Source organism: Monodelphis domestica, chromosome 4 (genome assembly GCF_027887165.1).
Source record: "Monodelphis domestica isolate mMonDom1 chromosome 4, mMonDom1.pri, whole genome shotgun sequence".
In the NCBI taxonomy this organism is placed as follows: domain Eukaryota; kingdom Metazoa; phylum Chordata; class Mammalia; order Didelphimorphia; family Didelphidae; genus Monodelphis; species Monodelphis domestica.
Window position 1 is genome coordinate 309,931,873 of NC_077230.1, and position 24,762 is coordinate 309,956,634.

Genomic DNA, 24,762 nt, shown 5'->3' on the forward strand with positions numbered 1-24,762 from the left:
AAAACCTCTAATGGTGGGTTTTAGTACTTTTGCACTTCTTAAAGCAGTCCTTTTTGCTTTTAGACAGTTCTATAAGAAAAAATTTTCCATTTAATAGCTGAAATTTCCCAAATTCTTACCCATAGATTATAGGATTTTCCTCTATGGCCAAGCGAACTAATTCTAATCATTCTTCCTCATGACAGCCTTTTAAGTATTTCAAGATAGCATGCATCTTCTTTGCCCTCCTCTGGATAGGTTCTATTTACCAATGTTCCTTCTAAGATGTAATTCCTGGAACCAAATGTGATATTACCGTATATCATCTGACAAAGGTAGAAGAACAGCAGGTTCACCATCTCTCCTTATGATTTTATTTAACAAATGATAAATAACTGGAATAAAGCTTGCTGATCATTCTAGTCCAACTTGATCAGTAGATAGGTAAAGAAATTGAGGACAAGGGAAGTTCACTTACTTAGGGTTACATAAGTTGAAAGTGGCATAATTTTGATTCAAACCCAGACATTCTGATGCTAAACCAAATACTCTCAGCACTAAATGTTTTCTGGAAGCTACACTTGAATCTACTTGTTTTATCTCTCTTAATGGACTGCAAGTTTCTTGAGAAGAGGGATTGTTGTTTTACTCATTTATATTCCCTATAGTATCTAATTAATAAATGTTTATTTAATGTAGAGTTAATCCTGATAAATACTGGGTAACCATATTTAGGCTGCTCCTATGACCATCTATCAACCTCCTATTTCTCTACCACACCACCTTCCCCTTTACCCCACCTAAGACTGCTGAAAACCTGCTAAAAAGTCAGATGTCAACTATAGAAACTAGATTACTTTATAAGATTCCTAAATTCAAGCACATTGAGAATTTCCTCACAGCATCCTTATAACATTGCTTTAAAAAAAGTCTAACAACAAAAACATTCTGGTTAATATAGTTTAGTGTAGAGAATACTTTTCTCAGTCCTTGTTTGTGGCTTGTTGTCCTTGTTTTTTAATAATAATTAAAAGAACAAATAGCATATTATTAAACTTTTATTCCAGTATTATAATGTAGCAAATGATATTACAACTAACATCATGCATATGGCACATCTGAAAATTGATGCCTGGAAGAGAAATCCTGAGTATTCTAGTCAAAAGGAGTTTTATGAGTTGTAAAGAATAAAAATGATATAACCTAGTTCTATTGAATAGACATATATAGCCATTATGTCAGCCAGAGATCTGATAAGTTCAGAAAGTTGAAAGCAGACCGAGTGTGTGTTGCTTCCTTTTTTTGCCAGATGCTTTTGTCCAAATCTAGTGATTTGGCAGTGAGAAGAAGCAATGATCACATGCAGGAAAAAAAATTAAATCTTAAAGACTATAGCTTTGCTTTCTTTTTAGGCAATATTATCATGTATTTTTTATTGTTTAAAGGAAATTATCATTTAATAATGTTTTTATTTTTTATAGAAAAACATTTCTCTTCATGGGTAGAGGTCTACAGGCCTATTTGCTGGGATGATATTTTTAATTCAGAGCAATAGAATTCATTATCCTGAAATCCCAATAGGACAAAATGATGTGTACACACTGTTAAAACTCACAGTAATGACTCTGGCTTGTTGAATTAGAGCTGAGATAATGAATGGTTGGAAATTTTCTCCATTAAGAGCAGCTGTAGAGAAAACATGGGGTTGAGAGCACAGGAAGCCTATTGGGATTTCACAGAAGTCATATTTTGACCTTATTTTTCCTGTTAATGGAATTATGAACCTTAGGCTGTTCACTTTGGTACACTGAAGAGAACTAAACTCCCAAACAAAATTTTTGACAGCAAGAAGTGTCACAATCAATCCTATGTTATAGGACAGGAATCAGAAACTAGAAATAGGATGTCCCAACAAAGTTTCCCTGAAATTCCAACAACACTTCATTCTGAAAGTTGATTGCTTTCAACTTTGGATATATATTGCAAAACTATTCTTGTACTCATCAATAAACTTTACATTGTTTACTGTTTTCTCAGTAAGCATACATCATTTGTCAGATGTTTGTTGATTCCATCATTTGAGTTTTTTTTCCAAGAAAAACTGTATAACATAAGTATTAAAATTAGGTTATTTTTAAAATCTTTTTTTAAATTTTTCACAAAAGTAAAATAAATTTTATTTACTTCATAGTGCTTCATAATGAAGGAATCCTTATTCACTAAAGGTTCTAGATTATTTTACTATGGAGTTCACACTGAATTTTTCTTTAGTAATAACAAGTATACTGTATATCAGGAATAGAAATACTTCAGTGAAATTAAAAACAAACTCTTTTCTACCTCTTCATTTCAACATTTGAGTTTAGAGTGAAGAGACAAAAACAAAGAAAATCAAAACAGCACTAGGCTTTGGCATAAGAATGAGAAAGGCAATTACTACCTCACTATCATTTCACAAAAGGTATGATTAAGTACAAAACTGAACACATTTGAAATTACATATATAATAGTCAAAGGTGAAAGAAATACATTTCTCAGTTAATGTCTTATTTTGGACAAAGAAGAATTTCTGAATTGCTCAACCTAGAAAAACTAGTGCTACTGGAATTCAGATAGCATGAGTTGTACTGATTTTCAACAAGGTGTGAAGGTATGTCACTCCCCAGACAGTCATAGATATTTCATATCACTTATGCTAATTGAGCTCTAGCCACTACACTGATTGTATTACAATGTTAGAAGTGGAAGGAATTTTGGAGGATCAAATATAAGGCATCTTATATTACCCATGGAAAAGGAATATTGATACACAGTGCAATTTAACCAGTTACAATATTTATGTTCAATAATCCTAGGTCTGCCAATGCTCTCTAGCTTTTTATGCTACCACTCCTGGCACCTTATCAATATTCTCAACTTGGCTTTTGTATTTTTGTGATTTCTCCCTCTTATCAATTAAATCTTTTCTCTTTAAAGAAATACGGCTTAGCTGGCACAAGCCACCATTTTTTTTCATCTGTCTTAGAGTTGTCTGGATGAGTTATATCATAGTGAAAAGCAAAGATATCTGAAGATGAGTATGGAAAAGATGTAAGAGGCACACCTCTGTGCCTGTCTTCTGATATGTGACGCACTAGGGACTTTCCTGGAGCAATACAATCCAAATGCCTTAGAATTCAGTACTTGGGTGTTGACTTCAGGATTACTATTTGGGTTGCTCCTCATAAATTGTTGAAATGTGGCTGTTGTTTCACGACTACAAGCTTACCAAAAAATAAGGAGTTCAAGAAGGCTCCCTTAACATGCCAAAGATTGATGCTGGAGAGAGGAAAAACAAAATTTAATTTTTGTTATTCGAGTTGCCTCTAAAACATACATATATACACAAAACAAAATCCCTCAAATTTAAAGAAAGCAAAGTGTATAACATTTTTAAAATGCATTATTTAGTGACATTGAAGATAAACACTAAAGTAAAATTCAGAAGAAATAATTATTTTATGCATTCACAGGAAAATGACTACCAATAAGGAAAAAGAATTTATAGTGTAACAATGAAAGGAAAAAATAATAAATGACTCACATTGTAAAAAGTTAGGTATACAAAATATACAACTATATTTAGCTACATTTTCCACAACATTTACCTAACTTTATTTTTTCAATTAAATTTCACAAGATGACTTAAAAAATGCCTATTTCTTCCTATTTTGCAAATGGAGAAACTGAAGTTAAGAAAGGCAAAAGAATTTTCCTAAGGTCACATATTTGGTAAACATCCAGAATTATTATTGGAGCCAGATCCTCTAACTCCTGTCCAGTAAAATTTTTACTATAATACACTGGTTTACATACTGATACTCACTAATCATAGTTTACTTATTAGCAGGTTTTAGCATCTTAACACTATTTAGCAACATTATTTATTCAATAAGTATGATTTTACAATTGTTTCCCTTAGAATTTTTCTCCTTTTCTCTAGTGGAAAAGACAGCATTTTCTCCATTTTACATGTTTAAATTAAGCAACATCTTAATTAAATTAGAGTGATGAGATTTCTTTTATGTAAGATAGCTGGGTTTATGTTTACCTCAAATACAAGGGAAATATACTGGGAAACATTCTCCTTTTATTCAGATGACTAGATAACCATTTGATGATTGTTTCACCTTTCCCAACCCTAACATGGTATGGTGGAAAGGACATTGGAATAAAGAGTCAGAAGACCTAAGTTTGTGTCCTAATCTTGCCAGTTTTAATTGTACAAATGTAAGCTAGTTAATTAACCTCTCTGAGCCTCAGTTTTCCAGCTGGATGATATTAGAATAAATCTTTTCCCTTTTTCACCCCAGAATTTGATTGGTCCAGATTGAGGAATAGAAACCCAAAATTATGTGGTGGAAGTGCTACTGGTAGCCAAAATGAATACAGCATAAAAAATAGCACTGTTGTACAGGTGAAGTGATGAAGCAAAGGTCCTTGGAGAGAATATATAAGTCACTGAAGGAAAATCTTATTCAAGATTGGACCTCTTCCCATCTAATCACCAAAGACCAAATGGCAAGTTCAAGCCAATGTTACTGCCATATTTAGATTTACTACTCTTAAATTTCAAAACTCCATCATGAAGTTAATTATTCCATGTTGTCTATTTATATTGATTCAAAGACCATGTCCCTTGATTTTATATCACTTCACAGACATTAGGCTAGAACAGTCATTGGAGGCTATCTAGCCCAGTACTTCATTTTACATAACTGAGGCTAAGTGATTAATTGGTTCATTTAGCTTAAGACAGTTCAGGCATTTGTTTCACAATGCAATTTCTGAGATCATTGAAAATGAAAGCAAAATCATGATGCAGTGGAAAGAGCACTGAACTTATAATAAAACTTTTTGGTTTTGCGTCTGGCTCTGACACTTAGCCATGTGGTCAAAAGCCAGTTTCAACTTCTTTGAATCTCAGTTTCTTAATATATTTTTGGAGATTTCCATCTCTTAACAAATTTAAATCTGGCCCTATGTAATATAGTTCTATCAAGGAAATCATGTTATGAGATATGTAGTGCTGTAGACATAACCTTTTATTATGAGATATCTACTGGCAATTTAGAAAGAATTGAATCTGGATTACTCCTTTAATTAATAATGAATCCATGACCAAAAGACTTACCAGGCATTTGTGATGTTGTGGACAGGCCTGACCCAAAGCAGAGCTGTAGTAGTGAGAAGGAAATCTTGAGACTTTTGGCAAAACAGATGAAAAATTAATTGAAAAGCTCTGATTTGTTAGTGTAGCTGCTTCATAAGAAGGAGCAACTTTGGCATAGTATCTGACAGAATGATCAGTATGTAAAGAATTAAGAGAAAGCATTTCAGTGGGAATAATCTTATACATATCACCAGCAGCATTTTGGGAAGTGGAGCTAGAATGACCTTTAATAGAAAAGAAAAAATAATTTGTTAATGTAAACAATTAAAATTCTCACCTTTTATATTTAAAAGAATTATAGTTCATTTTATTTATATTATACCACACACTTGTTCCATATAGTAATAGTGAATCAAAGTAGCCAGGAAATAGAGATCTGCCTCTATGGAAGTCTTGTTTAACCTTACCTTGAATTTGAATGAAGAGTAAAAGAGGGAAAAGTAATGCTATAGTAGAATTATATTATGAATATTCAGGCCAGAAGTTGATTATAGGGTTCTGACCCAGTTCACAAAACTGCCACAGAGGTAGGATATAGTTGTGATAGGAGATTTCAATTTTCTGCACCTCTTACACATTCTTGAACTTGTATTGCTAATAAATTCATATTTCAGAAATTGGAGGAAGTAATTCTATTATTGCTATTGAAGATATGATTCTGATTAATTAAATGATGCTGCAGAATGAAGGGTGAATGATAAGAACCTTGGGATACTGTGACTATATAATATTCAACTTATTGACAGATAAGGAGGGAAATTTTGAACATATTCAGAAGTTGTATACTTGACTTTAGAGAAATAGATTTTTAAAAGTCCAGTGTCAAAATAGGTAGGGGTAAAACCGACCTCAAGAGTGATGGAAAGGACTCTCAAAAATGAAATTATGGCAATGCAATGGCAACTTATTTTAACAATGGAGAAAAATGTGGAGATGTTTAAGAAAGACTTAAAGGCATGGATGTCAACATGAAAGGGGGATTCTAATGGAATAACCCAAAGCTCTGTTGTGTTTAACCTCTTTAATCAATGACTTTGACATAGAAATAGATGGTAGAGAAGGGGAGGCAGTATATTCTAGTAGAAAGAGCATTAACTCTAGAGTCAGAATACCTGGATTCAAATCCTACATCTAACACTTATAAGTCTGAACTTGGACAAGTCATTTAATGTCAGTAGTATTCAGCTTCTATATCTATAAAAAAGGGAGTTGAACTAGATAACCTCCATTGTCCCTAAATCTATAATCTGCTGAAAATAGAGGCAGCTAACACTATATAAGAGAGTCAGGATGCAAAAAGAACTGGAGACTGGAGCAGTTCAGCTTGATTCAACAATGACTAAGGGGCGAAAATTGTGAGGCAGCAGGAAAAGCTTCCAATTACAGAGTTCTACCAAAATGGAATGGGCTGCATCAATGGGATAGTGAATTTTCTCTGATTTTAGGGATTCAAAAAGACTAGAAGACCATTTATTTATAATAAAGCAAGCAAGCAAGCATTTATAAAGATTTTGCTATGTGCCAGGTTCTGAAGAAAAAAGAATCAAATGGTCCCTCAAAGTCCTGCAAGAAGCTTACTTTCTAATGGGAAAGACAACATGTAAAAACATAGGTGAAAGAAATTATAAGGTATTACAAGGGAAAACTCTATGAAGAATGTAGTGCTTGAGTTGAGTTTTGAAAAAGCAAGGGATTCTAAGTAGTGGAGTAAGGAAAGAGTGAATTCCAGATACTGAAAATAGTTTATGGTAGCCTTCTTATACCATACTTCTTAACACTATATTCTTACAATTCTATATTTCTTACACTTCCCTTTCAGTGTTCCATAGGCCAGCCTTCCAGACCTCTTGCTGTACCTCATGACACTCTATTTCTTATTACCATGGCTAGAAATATAGGTTTTGGAGAGGTAGTGAAGGCCTTCAAGCACCAAAGAATTTGTATTCAATCTTAGTGACTAGGGATTGTTTCATTTTGAACTAGGATGGTGGCCAGATGGGTATAGAGAAATAGAAGTGAGAAATGTTGTATTGGCAGAAAATGCCAAACTGTAACAATTAAGTGGACTTGGGGTGTGAGGGAAGGTAAAGGATTGAGGATAATTCCATGGTTACAGTATTTAGTGATTGTAAGAATGGTAACATTCTCAGCAGAAATTGGAATGTTCAGAAGATGTTGAGTTCTGCTGTGGACAAGTTGAGTTTGAGATGTATATTAGTAATATCTAACAGGCAGGTAGAAATGCCCAGTTGCAACTCAGGAGAAATATTAAAGCTAGATATGTGAGTATTATTTACACAGATATCATTATTAAACCCATATAAGCTGATGAAATCACTGATTAGACTTAGAGAAGAGGATACAGGGCCTTGGGGTACACCCATAATTATTAGGAGATATAAGAATGATGAACCAGAAAAGGAGACTGTAAAGGAAGAGTAAGACAGGAGATGAAAAAAAGAGAGAACAGTTTTTATGAAAATTCAGAGAAGAGAGTGTATACAGGATGAGAGGTAGTCAACAGCATCTGATGCTGTAGAGTGGTTGAAAAAGATGAGAACATAGAAAAGGATATTGGATTTCTAATTAATCAATCATTAAGAACTCTAACAGACAGCAGTTTCCTATAACATTTAAGTTTGAAGGAACCAAAGAGCTTATTTAAGTTCAACTCTTTATTTTATAAATGATAAACCTAAGCTTCCAGAGGAAAAGTGACTTGCTTAGCGTTTTATCTAATGTTATAGGATCAAGTTCTTAGAAATCATCTTGTCTGATGTCGTTTTCTCAGATAAAGAAAATGAGGTCAAGCAATAAGCCATTACACAGTGGTTAGTAGTACTAAAGTCAAATTTAGAACTCAGGTTTTTTGACTTCAAATCCAATGCTTTTTTCACCACCATTCTTTTAAAGATCCTATGGATGGGCTTCACGTTTGGGGCATTGGTTTGAGTAGGCAGCCTCTGAGGCTCTATCAAACTCTGATCGTAACCAAAATATATACTGTGTTAAGGAACTCCACCTGATCTCTCAGAATCCTATTTTAAAATCTGTAAAATGAGGGCAATGATAGTTGCACTGATTTTTTTGTGGGGCTTCCAATTAATACTATTGATTCATACTGCATTTGTGTCAAATCTTCCAGATCTTTTTTTTTTCACATTGATGGCTGTCTAGTATGCATAGTCCACCTAGGCAGCTGATTCTTTGAACACAAATGTAGGACTTTCATGCTTGTGCCCATTAAATTTCATTTGATTAGTTTTGACTCACTGTTTTAGTATGTCAAAGTCTTTTTTGGCATTATCATATCATTTGAAACACTGACAAAAATCTTTAACACTGAGCCAAGGTCAGATTTTTGGGAACATTCTATAAGAGTTCTCCTTCCATTGTCAAGCTGACACTGATACCTTGATTGTCTCAAGTCTCTGACTACCAATTTAAAAACCACACTCATGATAGGAGAAATTTTGTGAAAGGTTTTGCTGAAATATGTGTACGATAAGTATATGGAATTCTTAATCTAAAGAGAATTTCAATTAGTCTGACTTGGCATGTTTTTGATAAAGACATACTAGTTCTTACTTATTGTAACCCATGCATCTTTCTAAATAATCACAAATCATTCCCTTTATGCTAGGGTCTTGAATTTCTCTAGGAATCAAAGTTAAGTTTATTGGTCTATAACTTGAAGAGTGTAAATGACTTCCTCTTTTGAGGAATTCCCACTTTTGAAAATGGAGACAATATTTGCCCTTCCCCAGTCTTATAACATCTTTTTAGTTCTTCATGATTTTTGGAAGACTACTAGCAGAACTTCAGCAATTACATTCAATGAAAGACCCCCACTTAATTTGCATGGAGCTGGGGGCTTGAACTCGGAAAGAGTTCTTATTTATTTGGAATTCAATTTAATGTTAGTCATTTTTTTGATGACATCCTTCATATCCAAGGATCATTCTCTTTGGCAGAGAAAATAGAAACAAATAATATTCTCCTCTCACTTATCAATTAAAGTCACATCTATTAAAAAAAAACAGTTCTATTCATTCTTTGATACTCTTTGTTGCTCTGAGTTAGCTAAAACATTTTTGGTGTTATTGCCTTTGGCATTCATTACCAGTTTTTAAAGAGTCTGAGTTTGAACTCCTGGTATTTTTATTTGTATTTAAGAAAAATGTTTCATTTTGTTTTGACAGTGAATACTTCCAATACTCAAATAATTTTTAAAAGTGTATGCCTCTATTCCTTCCCCAATTATCATTAATAGAAAAATTGTGCTTTAACTTGGGCAGTAAAGGTACTAGTAATGTGCTGAATTTGACCATGACAATTCTTCATATTGACTTTATTTGTATGGTTGAAGTCATCATGTGTATCATACTTTTGGTTTGATTCTCTTCATTAATACTTGAAATCTTTCCAGTTCTCTTTAAAAATTCATTGTATTTGTCATTTTTTACTCTGAAGTATTTATTATATTATATCCACATAACATAATTTGTTCATCCATTCCACAATAGTAGGGTACAGATTTTGCTTCTTTAAAAAAAAGAGATAACATTGATATGAATATACATGAGTATATTTCTTGTTAATGATGTAATCTTAATCAGGGGATCTCTGGGTCTAAATTTATGAAATATTTAGTAATGTTTCTTACATACTTCCAAAGTGCCTTCCAGAATGTTTCAGCCAACTCATAGTTCCACCTATAGTTAAATCAGCATACTAACTACCCCCAGCCCTTCCAAAAGTGAGTTTTCCCATATTTTAGTATTTTCATTAACTATCGTATTCAGCAATAACTCAGGATAGTACTGATTTCCATTTTCTCTGGTTATTAGTCATTTAAAACAAATTTTCAGGAGGTTTATAGGATTTCTTCTATGGAAAAGTTTGTATCTTCTGGCCACTTGTTTACTGGGAATGGATCTGAATCTTAATATATTTGTGTCCTGAAACTATTCTTATCAGATGTTATGCCAATTCTCTTGTTTTGTTTCCTATCTTTCTTACATTTGTGCCTTTTAAAAAATAATGATTTCCTAATGCATTTACATCATTCTACTTATATAGTAGCTTTTTTTTTTCCTTCCACACTGAAGCATTATAGCTGGAATTTCATTCTTGGGAGTTTCTCATCCCAGTAGGTCCAATTTCTGATATTAAATTTTGCATTGATTATCTATACTGTATTTGAACACTGAAAGTGAGTCTCCCCTAATCTAGGGTTCATTTCAGACTATGCCTATGTTTCTCTAATTTTCTATCATAAATTCTAAGATAAAATGGTTTCTTGCCTCCTGGTTTCTCACAACTTCTCCTTTAGCTATCAGTTTCTTCTTGTTGGTTAGAATTAGGTCTTGAATGGCAGCTGTAATTACTCATTACCTCCACTACTTTATAAAATTTTTCTTTGTTCTAGACCTATAATTTCATCAGTACAGGTTACTCCTGGTGTTTTCTCAAACTCTCTACCTTCACTCACCCTATATATTCAATCATTGCCAAATCTTGTCATTTACAGATTCACAACATCTTTTATAGATGACCTTGTATTTTAATTCACATGGCTCCCAACCTAGCATAGGCCATCTTTGCCTTTTGTATGGTACTTCTCTTCCTATTTCAGGTTTGTCCCATTTCAATCGGTCTTCCACATAACTGCCAAAGTGACTTTCCTAAAGCACCATTCTGACCATGTTAACTCCTCTATTCAATAAACTCTAGGGGATATTGGATTTGGGTTTAAAACCAAATTCCTCTGTTTGACATTTAAAACCCTTCACAAGGGGCAGCTAGTTGGCCCAGTGGATTGAGAGCCAGAGACAGGAGGTCTTGGATTCAAATCTGGCCTCTTTTTCTGGCATTTTCTAGCTTTGTGACCCTGAGCAAGTCACTTAATCCCCATTGACTAGCCCTTACTGTTCTTCTACCTTGGAACAAATGCACAGATTGAGCCTAAAATGGAAGGTAAGGATTTTTTAAAAACTCATCACAACTTAACCCCAACTTATATTTCCAGCTTTATTGCATTTCATTCTTTTGTGCAATCTTTGGTCCTGTCAAACTGCCCTGATTGATCCTTGTCCACATCATTTGACTTTTATTCTCCATACCTTTAAAATATCTGTCTTTTCCATACATGAAATGCAGACCATTCTCACATCCACCCTTTAAAATCATTAACAACCCATCTCCTTTTACATGAAGGCTTTCCTATTCTCCTGCTTACACAGTATCTTTCAACCCCCCCCAATTAAGTATCTATATATGTGTATATATGTATATAATTATACATTGTGTCCTCCTGTACTATATAAACTCCTTGAGGAGACTACTTTATTTTATTTCCAGTGCATAGCATAGTGCTTAACACAAAATAAGTGCTTGATAATTGTTTATGGACTGATGAGAATTTTTTTTCTACAAATACCATTTAGCAATTCATTTGAAATAGTATTACAGAACTGCCAAGAACCTTGAAAAGTAAATGACTTGTCCATCATGCAGGTTGTACTTTTCAATGGCAGGACTTGAACCCACGGTTTCCTGACTACAAGAACAGTCAGTTCTCTATTATGCCATGTTCTCTCCCTTTAAATAAATGATCATTAAGGCAAAGAAGAATTCATCAGTGTCTCTGACTTTGATAGAGAGTTAAAACAAATGAAATCTCAATCACTAAGTCATCATACCTGTATACCATTTTTTTTGTTTCCTGAATTTATGATCTATTTAATCCTTTTGTCCAGCTGGTGTATACTATATTCCTGCAATAATACAATTGATTCCAAGCTTTTCACCCTTAATTGATCTTCAGTCAAATTCAATTCACTATATTATGCTCCTTTCTCACACGAATATTATCACATATCTTCTTATATGTCATTCACCTGTGTCCCTCACCTTTTAAAAATCTATTCTCAGAATCATAGTCAAAGAACTTGATAGGAAGGAATCTAATGGTATCTAGTCCAACCGATACACAAAAGGTATCGGCAAGATAACACATTTAACAAATAATTCCATTCATTTTGAACAAGGTACATCTTTCCCTAGTCATATATTCAGTTATGAGTCCCATATGAGGTCAAGTCTTTCTTCTTACATTAGGATCTCTAATTTAATTTTTTCATTACTCATAAATTATAGATTTGTTTACACATATCTGAAACAAGTTTGATATTGCTATTGTGCTTGTTAATCACTCTCATGACAAAATGTCCATCAGCCATATCTATTTGCCTTTTTAAGGTTTAGTCACCAAGGACTCTTAAGTGACATGTCATTTATTTATAGTAAGCCTTCCTGGCTTTTCTGGTTACATGCTATTACCTTGCCCAGAGATTTTTTACTTGGCAATACTATTCCTATCAAAGTTCTAATACAGGTAGAAATTGTCATTGCCTTACATAGTACATAATTACTTGCCCAAAATTTTTGGATATGCTTTCTACCACTTTTATCATCTTTGGGAGAGAACCTCATATAAACTCAACAAGAAAAAAATTTTAAAGAACTTTACATAGACGTGAGCTGAAAAGTCATTTTTGCAAGAGTATTGAACAAATTCTGATTTTTAAAAACAGAATCTCTGAGTTGTAGAAGGGCAAAAATAATTCCCTCCAAACCACAACTTGAAGTACAAATCTCAGTAACTACACAACAAATGGACATTTAGCTTCCCTTTGAAGCTTTGTATTAGAGACCTCACTGATTCTTGAGGTAGGTCTTTTGTACTTTTAAGAAAATATGTTGAGCTCGAAATTGTCTCAATGTATTTTCTTATTCATTGATCCCTGGTCTGAATTCTAGAACTAAAAATAATCAGTTAAATCTCTCTTCCATGACAGCTCTTCCAAAATTCAAAGACAGCTATCATTTTCTCCCTATTTCCTCATTTCTAGGTTGAACATCATTAGCTCCTTTAACTGTCATTGTTTGACATAGTTTTGAGATTCTTTCCCATCCTAGTTGTTCTTTTCTAAATGTACTCCAGCTTAATGTCCCACCATGTCATAGTTTGACATGGTTTTGAATATCTTCTCCATTTTGATTGTTCTTTTTAAATTATTCTATATTGTAAAATATTTCTTAAAATGTGGTATCCAAAACTGAGTATGGCAACCTAAGTTTGTTTTGACCAGAGCTGAATATAGTGGGAAAATAATCTTCTTTAGTGGAAACATACTTCTATTAAAGAAACCCAAGATTATATATAAGTAGTTCAAAGGCTTCCAACTGCATTATTATCTTATCCACATCTTTCCCTCTTGTCTTGACAGATATTATGAGGTACATTTGGAAACGACTTGTTGAAATCCAGACAGACTATATTTATTTGTAGCCATTCCTTAGCAAAGAACCCAGGGATGGATGAAAGGAAGGAAGGTAGAGAGAAAAGGAGGGAGGGATTTAAAGAGGGAGAGAAAAGAAAAAAGAGAAAGAAGAGAAGGAAGTAAAAAATAGCTTTTTATTAATGAGTTCATGCTAGGTCATTAGTGATCTATCAACTCTATGGTAAGTAGTAAGTAAACACTCAAAGAGTCAATTGTTCATTTAACCTTATGTAATTCTATTATTGTGTTTCAAATAAATCTGTCTGATGTCTTATGGACATCACTCATTAGGAAAGAAGTGAAATGCTTTCCATTTATTTCTCATTTACAACACAAATATTGACAATTTGCACAAGCAAATGATTTTTTAAATGTTTGACATGTATTTGCACAAAGTTAATTCTGAAACACCTCCTTGAATTTGATCAATTTGAATACCTGAGGCTTTCAAGCAACAGTCCTTATATGACTCAACGGTAATACATACAGAACATAAAATTAGAAGGTGAAAAAACTTCAAAATTTATGTACAGTAAAAGTAAATATAGATGAAGAATTAGGTATCAGAGGTATGAAAAATAATAACATTGAATTTAAGTCAGTGGGTTACATACACTTATCTTATTCAATCATTTCAGCAAAAAAAAAATACATTGTCACAGTGAGACATCATCAAGTAGATAAACCATGACTTTTTTCAGTTATTCTACCATTAAAAAAACTCTCAATAATGTAGATTATTTTAGTTCAGAGAAAACTATGGTCCTTTTGTCATGAAAAAGGACAAATGTAGGGGAAATAATGCAGAGAATAAGTAATTGAAGAAAGTAATAACTAAAAACCAATGTCAAATATCCTTTTCTTATCAAATCCTGAAATAGTCATACATAGCTGCCTATTACATAATTAGGATATATTTGCAATTAGACAGATTTATAACTTTTGGTTAAGATGGCAAAGTGAAAGATTATAAAGAGCTTAATTCTTCTTCCACATGCACTTCAGTGAATGTCTAACAAGACATCCAAAAAGGATCAATGATTAACATAAAAGAAGCAATAGGAAACTACTTAAACCTGTACGGAAGATAGTCAAAAGCCTACAGGATGTCATGATGATAAAATGAGGTAATATTAGTAAAACATTCTGGAAACTTTGATATGCTTTATAAATATAGTTCTAGATATTAATGAATAAAACAACTCTAGGTACAATGAAGAAACACAGTGGGCTAAAATAAGCCTAAAAAGTTACCCAAAAGAAGAAAGTAATTCTACAAATACAAGAAGTCTGAGAAAATAAAGTGATCATAGAGACCTTGTGAGGCACTGGAAGAAATAAGGCAAGAGATAAAAGAATTAAATAAAAAATTTTAAAAGAAACTCCAGAAAACAAATAAAACATAGTATATAGAAAATCTTATACCTAAGTCGAATATTCTCTGAAAAGAACAATGGCAGAAATAAAACTCAAATTCATGATCCAGTGGTAAATACTAAAACAAAGCCAAAAGATTAAAAAAAAATAAAAGACTCTGTAAGGTATTTAATATTAAAAAGATTTGGCTTAGAAAACATGTTTAAAAGAAATAATTTTAAAATTGTTGGATTTCTTGAAAACCACAATGTAAAAACCTAAACATATACTTTATTTTAAAGAATCATGAAAGAAAACTAGCCAAAAGTATTAGCACCAAAGGGCAAAATGAAAAAAAAAATTTAATCCACTAGACTCCATCTCATAAAAATCTTGAATTAAAGCTGTCAGAAATATGGTAGCCAAAATCCAGAGGTTTCGGGCCAAAGAAAATGTTCTGTCAGCATCCAGAGTTAAAATTCAGGACAAAGATAGCATCCTCAAAAATATGCTGCATTTACCATAAAGGAGAGACAATCTCAGAATGTGGTATCCTAAAAGGCAAAATTAAAGAGATAACAACCAAGACTAATTTACTTTCTAAGTCATAAATGAGTAGAATTTTACAGAGGAACAGCATTAGAAGACTTTCACGCATTCAACATTAAAGGACAAGAGTTGAATATGATCTCTGAAAGAGAAACAGGCAGCTAGCTGGCACAGTGAATAGAATTCAAACCATAGAGTCAGAAAGATCTGAGTTTAAGTCTGGCCTCAGATACTTAATAGTTGTGTGATTATGAGCAAGTTATTTAATGTCAGTTTGCCTCATCTATAAAATAGAGGGGTGATAATAATAGCTCCCACCTCCCAGTCTTGTTGTGAGGATCGTGATATTTATAAAGTACATAGTACAGTGTCTTACATACAGTAGGTGTCATATAAATATCAGCTATTATTATTATTACATGAAACAAGGAATCATAGCATAGTACTGATAGGGAATTTCAAAATTTCAAGTGTTTGCCACAACTCCATTTCTCATAAGCGAAGAGCAGCTAATAACTCCTCAACTTGCCTTGGTGATAATCTTTCAAAAGGCAGAGGAACCAATATAAGGAAATTTCATATCTGGACATGATTCTCATTAGGTGGAAGGAACTGGTTTACCTTGGTAAAGGTAAATAACAGGAACCTTAGAGAGAAGTGACTTTCCTTAGAGGTCATGATAGAAAAGGAAAGGAATCTTGGGATGGTTGGAAATGCACCTCAGATTTTTGGAAACTAAATTTCATATGACTCAAAAGAAAGATAGGTAGGATCCTATTAACTAAGATGCTATTATGGAAATTTGCACAGGAAGAATGGGAGATACTTAAGAATTAAAATCTGAAGTCATAAAAGGAAACAATTCCAACAAGGAGGAAAGAATTGTTTGAAAAGACTTATTTTAATGTATAGAGAAACTATCAACAGATTTTTAGAAAATACATAGAAGACGCAAGGCTATGTAACTAAAGATGAATATGAGGTGGTATGTTCCTATTAAAATAGTATCAGGAATGCTAACGAAACTAAGGACAGCAAAAAAGGGTTTTTTTCCTAACACAGAAATAGGGGAAAAAGAGTATTGAAAAATGAATACTTAGGGTAAGTAAAATGACTGCATAGAGCTGCTTGATTTATTATCTTGTTTCTATTTTCCCTGTTAAGAATAATAATCCCATACCACAGATAATAGAACAAACATAACTAATAGAGAGTTGATATCCAAAATAAGCAGACAAAGAGAGACCATCTAGCTTCTCTTGAAATATCTGGCACAGATGAACTACACTGTCAGGTACTGAAAGAACTAGGAGATGTGATTCTTGAATGTCAATAATATTTGAGAGATCTTAGAATAAAGAGAGGTGTTAGAAAACTGGAGAAAGGTAAATGTTTTTCTGATTTTTTTAAAAGGGAAGAGAAAAAAATGTCTATATAATCAGTGAGACTGACTACAATACCTGGGAGAATCTAGAATGAACTGTTAAAACATGACTGGGAAACACAGAAAAGAAAGTTATGACTTTAAGGGGTCAACACAGTTTGCATCAAGAACAGATTATATAGAACTGACTTAAAGTGAAGTGAGCAGAACCACAATGCTGAGTATAGTAACAGAAATATTGTACAATGATCAACTGTGAAGGACTGAATTATTATCAGCAACACAATTGTTCAAAATAACACTAAGGGACTTGTGAAAAATGCTATCCATCACCAAAGAAGTCACTGTTGAAATATGATTGCAGATGGAAGCACACCATCTTTCACTTTATTTACTTCATGAAGTTATTATTGTATGTGTGATATATATCTTCTGTCAATGCAAGAGGAATATGGAAATAACCAATTGCATGAAAGCACCGGTATGATCTATATCAGACTCCTTACCATTTCAGGGAGGGAGAGGATCTCAATCACAAAAAGTCAGAATGATTACCAAAAATTGTTTCTATATGTAATTGAAAAAAATTAAGTTAAAAAATAATAGATCATATATACTAACTTCATTTCCTTTTTTGTAAAAAAAAACTGAACTAGCAAATATGAGAAAAGCTAAGGAGATAGTTTACCTAGATTTTAGCAAAGGCTTATTTAAATATCTCATTCTAATCTTCGAGAGAGGATGCAGGGACATTAATTAAAGGAGAATAAAATCAGATGGCTTCAGAACTTACTGAATGGTTAATATCATAGAGTAGGTGATGATGATTCAAAGCCAACATGGCAAAAAATCTCTAATGGAATCCCCTTAGGGATCTGTTCTTGGCTCTGAAGAGTTTAACACTTTTATCAATGATATGAATAAAGGTATGAATGGTATGCTCATCAAATTTACATATGACATGAATATGGGAGGTTTTGATAACACTTTGATAACTGAATAACATAATCATGATCCAAAAGGGTTTTGACAAGATAGTCTCTGGCCACTAGAGTAGTAGAATGAACTTCATAAGATAAAACTGAATTCAGATAAATATGAATTTGTACTCATGGGTGTAAAAAAGAAAAATCAGCTTTATAAGGATAGGGTTGGCAAGGCATGGTTAAACAGCAGTTATCCTGAAGAAGATCAGGGAATTTTCATAGACTAAGTTAAATGAGTCAGCAAATGACACAGTAGTAAAAAAAAAAAACAATCTAATGAAATTTGGACTACATTGAGAGCCTTTAGGAATGGAGAGATAATACTGTGTTCTGTCTTTATCAAATCTTATCTGCAGGATTTTGTTCATTTCTTGGAACATAGATTTAACAGGATTTTTAATAAGCTAGAAAGTATCCTGAAGAGAACAACCATGTTGATGAAGGGCCTTGAGTCCATTTTCATATGTGTTTTGATCAACAGAACTGTCATAGAACTTCTTTTTTGAAGAACAGAAGAATCAGAAAGAACATAATAGCTATTTTCAAGTATTTGAAGAATTGTCATATGGATGAAAGATTAGACATGTTTTTGGTCCCAGAAAATAGAAACAAGAGCATATATATAATTGTGCTGACCTCTAATTAGGCTTGATTCAACATGAAATATTCCTAATAATTCAAGCTGTACAAAAGTGGAGTTAGTACCCTGAGGACAAGTGTAGTATAGTAGGTAGTGAGTCCCCCCTCTTTGGAGAAACAAGCAGAGGCTGGATCATCACCTATCAGGAAAATTTTGGTGGGGATTCCTTTCTTGTACAAGTTCCACTAGTTGGCTGCTGAAATGTCTTCCAACTCTCAAATTCTGTGCAATTCTTTTTGTAATTAGGAGAAATTTAGAAATATGTTTTGGACTCATACAGAAAGCAGTAGAAGAAGAACAACATTTTTATAATGAATATAATACTGTAAAAGAAAATAACTTTGAAAGCCTCAAGAATGAAATAATGCAGTGAAAAATCACCTCTAGAAAGCTCAAGATGAATGAGGCTTCCCACCTCTTAAAAGAGCTAATTGACTAGAGGTGCAGAATAAATCATCTGGATTTCATTTGTTTAATTATAATTTATTATTTGAGAAGACTTTTATGAGAAGGAAGGAGAGATGTAGGGGGAAGTAGAGGAAAACGACTCCAAAATTATTTTTAAAGCACCTCAATTAAATAATACGCTGAACTTTACAGAGGAAGTTCAGAAGAAATAGGGCAATGTTGATACTCTGAGACCTATGTTCTCATCAATTATGGAATTCTTACCAGAGATGTAGATTGTAACCTATTTGTGCCTATATGGCTCTTGTTTAATGGCACCCAAGAAGTTCACCATCCAGCAGGGGTTCTAAACCTGTTTTGTGTCATGGATGCCTTTGGAAGTCTTATGAAACCTAGAGAACATTTCTTAGAAAAATATTTTTAAATACATAAACTAAAATGCATGGATTTACAGAGGAAAACAAATACTGAAATAATTATTAAAATATATTTTTTTAAAGTTCAAGGACTTTGGGTTAAAAATCACTACTTTTATAGGGGCCATCCAATGTGCTAAAAGGCTCTCTTGTTTTCTCCCACCATCATTAGGGTACAAGTAGAACATTGGTTGTTTATCTGTTATCCATAGCTCTTGCCACATGACTAGCCCATCTCTTTCTGTTATAAAATTCCTCGATATCATGCTTTTCTAGAGTTCTCCAATTTCTCATATGTTGTAGCGTCCTCATATTCATCCATTTGATTATGGTTGATGATCATCTTTAATTCTCAGACGCAGTAGTAATTCATATTTCATAGCCATACAGCAATATCAGTAAAATGTTAGTAGTGAAAAGCTGACAATTGCTGGTCCACATTGGTGCTACTCTGTTAATTTCACACATGCTTTAAAAACAGGTATATGTAATATAAACATATGGTTTCATATATAACCTTCCTTTCCTGTGACTTATATTTGGAAAGTTTGTTCCCTGATGTTTGTAAATTTCATGATAAAAAAATAAAATTTAAGAAAAAATTTAGTCATAAAAGAGCTATTTGGGGAAAAAATGAAGAAGAAAAAGTTTCATAAGCTTTGAAGTATAGCCACTTTTACAAACAAATGGGAAGGAGCCCCCAGAGCACTGTGAGATAATATTAAAGGATTAAGTTTTACTTGTTTATTTGCTTACATTTAAAATGTTTTGGAGATTGAAAAGACCTTAGAAGTGATCTAGTTCTAGATACTCATGTTATATATTAGGAAAAGAATGATAGACCTGTATTAAGACCTGGATCACTGGCTCACCAGACCATGGCTCCTTTTATGAACCTCAACTGACTGCTATTTTTATAATAACCAATATTATAACAGATGATGAAAAGAAATTATATTGATTCTTATCTGCCTGGAATAATTTAAAAGCATATAATAGACAAAAGAATCCCTCAAATACCTTCTAATTATTTTTCCTAATTATAATTCACTATCATCATTTTTATAAATTAGTTATTGAAACAAAATTAGAGAATAAAATTCTAATGCTAAAGGGTTGATAGCAAAATGGAGTAAGTTGAATATCTATTAAAAATGAAAATAAAGCATTTACATCAACTGGTTCAAATTTAAATCATACCTCTGTTGGGAACTTCCTGTGGGACCCTGGGCAAGTCATTTTGTTGTCTGGGCCTCAGAGTCCTCATCTCATACATGGAGGAGTTGGACTACATGGCTTCTGATAAAGCTTACAATTTTAGATCTATGGTCTTATAATACCTTGACCAAGGGAAAGAGGTCCTTGTGGGTGATCCTTCTAATACCTCTCATTTGAACAAAGGGCCATCCATAATTTTCCACCCAGGTCAAACTTTTCAACCTTATCTTCAACTACTTGAGCACTTCCCAACACACAACCTCTGCTATATCTAGTCATAATTGCACTTTTTCCCCTTTCCAAACAACAACCCATATACTCTTTTTCTTATTCAAGGTAGACTCTTTGCTATCTTTCTTCTCTTGAAATCATAACAATACTTCAAAGCCTGTTTTATTGATCTAAGGATTACTACTTCCATGAAAATTTTTAGGACAATTTCTATCCACACTGCTCTGTTTTGACTACATTCATTATTATAATTAGTGCCACATAACTTTGAACTTGCAAGTATACTGCCTTGTATTGTTCTCTAATTATCTAAATTTATGTTCTCTTATAGCTAGCCAACCTCCCTGATTTAAGATAGAGGCAAATCCTGTATCCTCCATAGTAGGATGCTGGGTACTCAGAAGATGCTCAATAAGAAATTAGCTTTGTCATGTGCTATGTAGGAACAGGTATTTTTCCACAGTTCTTCCTTTTAATAATAAGTTAGATTTTTTTTATTTCATTCATTTTAAGTAAAGAGATAGAACAGAGATCTACGAGGATTTTGTTTGGTCTGTTTTAACATTTCCTTTGGGAGATTATTCTAGAACATTAGTCACTACTACATATTGTCAACTATTTGAATAACTCAGACAAAGCATTATCTAGTCAAAACAATGATTTGAAGAATTGATATATCGTTAGGGTTTTTTTTTGCAGATGTACTTTTCTATATATAATGCATTAACTAGTCAATAAGGACGCATTATTAAGAGAATGTGCAATCAGTCTGTTGCCAATAAAATGTTAATTTTATCTCGCATTTTAGTTTATATATTTGCAAGTCAGCTTTCTGATAGGCTTCCTTAAATGTCAGTCAAGTCTCTTTGCTATAGCTTTTGTTTATTTGAATGTTTTATATATTAATATCTGTTACATTATAGTACCAAGGAGAAGTACTACGGATATTATAAGGATGGATTTTATATCACTAAAATGCTGGTGCATAGCTCCCAAATGCATTTTCTTTTAAACAGACCTATATTGCTTGCCTTCTTAGGGAATGCCTGTTGGCCTGCAGGCTAGGTTTGATTTCTAGCCTAGAGACCCTGAATAATTAAATCCAACTTCTTAATCCCTTTTGGAAGCCCCACACATTTTGGGGTTCACCTAACCTTGCTTGTCCTATTGTTATAAAAGGGTGGAATTCCATTTGGATTTCCTGGGTAGTGGCAGGGATCCACTGGGGAAATTTCAAGTTTCCTCTGTCCCCAAGGTAATTTATTTGACCTCTTGCTGGATTCCCTGTTTTTATCAAGGTTTTTTGGAAATTTTGGGGTTGCCTCATGTAACAGAAACCAAGAAGAATTTTGCAGAACTAAATTTAGTCTGTGAGTATGGATCCAGAGGAGGGGGAGGTGAAGTCTTGATAGAAAAAGAAGTTTGTTCCAATTCCCCCTAGATCAGTGCCAATTTGTTGTGGACCTTAGTCTCTGACTGAGAATGCTACACAAACAGCAAGATAAACTGGTCTGGTTTCTTTTGTCCTTAATCACTATAGGAGGAATTCCACATATCTAGGTTCCTTCTATGATTCATTTTTTTTTTCTAAATGAGCTAGACTTTCTTCATCTTTTTCTTATTTTTTATTGCCTTTGGGTTATGGGAGGCCATTTCTAGTGCTAAGGCAAGCCCTCATTATGTATGAAGTAAGCTACTGAAAAACACTAAAATGTTCTTTATTGAATCCACACAAGTCTTATTTATGGATTATTTTAACTATTATCTGTACAAGTGGGATTATGCAAGAACTATACCACTCTGGCTATTTTGAGAGTTTCTTGCATGGCACTGGGGAAGCAAGTGGAAGGAAAATGCTTAAGCCTTCATGAGACAACAGAAAACTAGTCTGGATTTAGGATATGGATAATGTGTTTAAAACATACCCTGGCTGATTTACCAAGAATGGCTATTTTTTTAAGTGGGGCAAAGGGTATAATGGGGACACTAGCCAATGAAGGCAGAGCCCTTCAAACATGTACAATATCTGCCCACTGATAACCATGAAAGAGGCATAACGAGCCTACTTTCAGAAAAGCATGATCGATAGGACCTTTCCTAGATTCAGAACCTGTGCATATATACTGTTTCCTAGGAGCTTATTGTGTGGTGACAGAAAACCTTTTGATTGGATGCCCTGGTAGAACTGATCTGTATACAAATGGCTTAGATGGACAAACTCTTTCTTCCCTGGAGACTTTTTAATCAGAAGGAAAAAAAATACTGAAAGCTTTGGGCTGGATAGAGGTGGTAGGAATGATGGCAACAGCTATCGCCAACCATCTCTTCTCCCTACCTAGCCATATAATCATAGGCATGCTTTGCCACCTCTATTCTTCTTCTGCATAATATTCTTTTCTGATCCCATGTAAATGAATGTTATAAATGAAATGGAACATTTTATGATCTTGTAAACTTCAAAAGGTCAGAAGAGCCACCACTTGTCTAACAACTAGTGTCCATTACTGTTAGGTAAGCATGCTGATAGCTGGAGTAGCCAAATCTAGTGAGAAGCTGGCCCTGAGGAAAAACCTGATTGCTCGGTTCAGCAGTAGAAATATGAGAAACAAGTCTTAAAGAAAGGGACTAATATGTTCGCCAGCCAAAACTCAGCTCAATGGGCAGAACACCCTACCTAGGGGCCAAGGTGATGAAGAGAGAGGCCTCCCATTTAAAGAGGTTTTGGACTTTGGTCTTTGCTATATCTTCTCAGTAATATTCCTTTGGAAAAAATAACTGATATTAACTGGTTAAATGGCACTGAAGAACTACTGACTTGGGATTGACATTGAAGCGTGGCTGGCATTAGATGGGGAGACATGAGCAAAAGTATTGAGAGAAAATGTTAATGCCTCATGCTAACTCCTAGAACCCTTTAAGTAAATAGAGTGACATTCTGGAGATCCAATACACCAGTGCAAGTATTGGCTGTGAGAATGACTGCCAGAGCATATGTTACATGTATATTACTATTTAATTCAACAAATATTTATTGAACATCTAGATGAAAAAGAATAAAGATTCAATGCCCTGGTATCAGAAGTCTTGGGTTTGATTTTTTGGTTTTGTTAATTACTGTCTACATAGCTTGAAACATTATTTTAAATCTCTGAGCCTAGGTAAAATGAAAAAGGTCAGGCCCAATAACCACTATAATTCTTTCAACTCTAAAATCTTATAGTCTTTGCATACAGTATTATGCTAAGCATTAATGAAGATACTGAATATGTAAGCTTCCCTATAAGAACTAAAAATCTTGTGTGGTAAAAGACATACAAACATGAAAAACTATTGCTACCTCTCAGAAGGGATGTTAAAAAGGTGGCATAATTTGGAGAAGATAAGACTAACTGAATTGATTAGAAAATAAGATATAATGGTATGCAAATAAATGTTGCATTTAGAATATAATAAAAATTAGTATACATGGTATGGAAAAGGAGGTTAATGGAGAGAATCAGGAAAAAGATACATCAATGTGACTGAGACATTCTGAAAGGTTTCTTGAAGAAGATGGAGCTTGAAATGGGCCTGAAGCATCAGTGGAATTTGGAAAAATTGAGAAATGGAGGCATTCCATATGTGAGAACAACATGAGCAAAAAGCAAGCAGGGAGGACTATGTGGGTTATACAAGAACTATGAAGATAAATTATTTGACTGGAGAGGAAGATCTGTGTTGGGGAGTGGTAGGAGATAAGAATTTCTACATTAAAATGGCACGTAGACTTAGGGAAAGGTAGAGGCAGAGTTGGCTTATAAAAGTATTTTGTGTCATAGAATGCTTTATAAAGCTATTTACAGTGATTTCTCCCCAAAGAGACTTTTTCAGTCAGTTAGCTGAGATTGGTTTAGACTAGTAGACACTCAGAAAAATGTTTTATAAGCCTGGAGACAGAGTAGCATAAATCCTACCCCAAACAGATGAAGACAGTAAAGTTTTTCCCTTAATTCCTTCTTTGAAACTCAAATCCATCATCCTGTAATATATCTTTCC

General features: G+C 33.5%; 1 protein-coding gene across 1 annotated transcript in view; it reads right to left on the minus strand.

The window, feature by feature from the left end:
* Positions 1-1,022: 1,022 nt before the first annotated feature.
* SOHLH2 (spermatogenesis and oogenesis specific basic helix-loop-helix 2) overlaps positions 1,023-24,762 on the minus strand; it is a 57,864-nt gene continuing 34,124 nt past the window's right edge. Inside the window, exons 10-11 of the mRNA XM_007495326.3 lie at positions 5,153-5,415; positions 1,023-3,297 (exon numbers count right to left, since the gene is read on the minus strand). Coding sequence (XP_007495388.1) covers positions 3,277-3,297; positions 5,153-5,415 — 284 coding nt within the window. The 3' untranslated portion in view covers positions 1,023-3,276. The remainder of the gene's footprint in view (positions 3,298-5,152; positions 5,416-24,762) is intronic.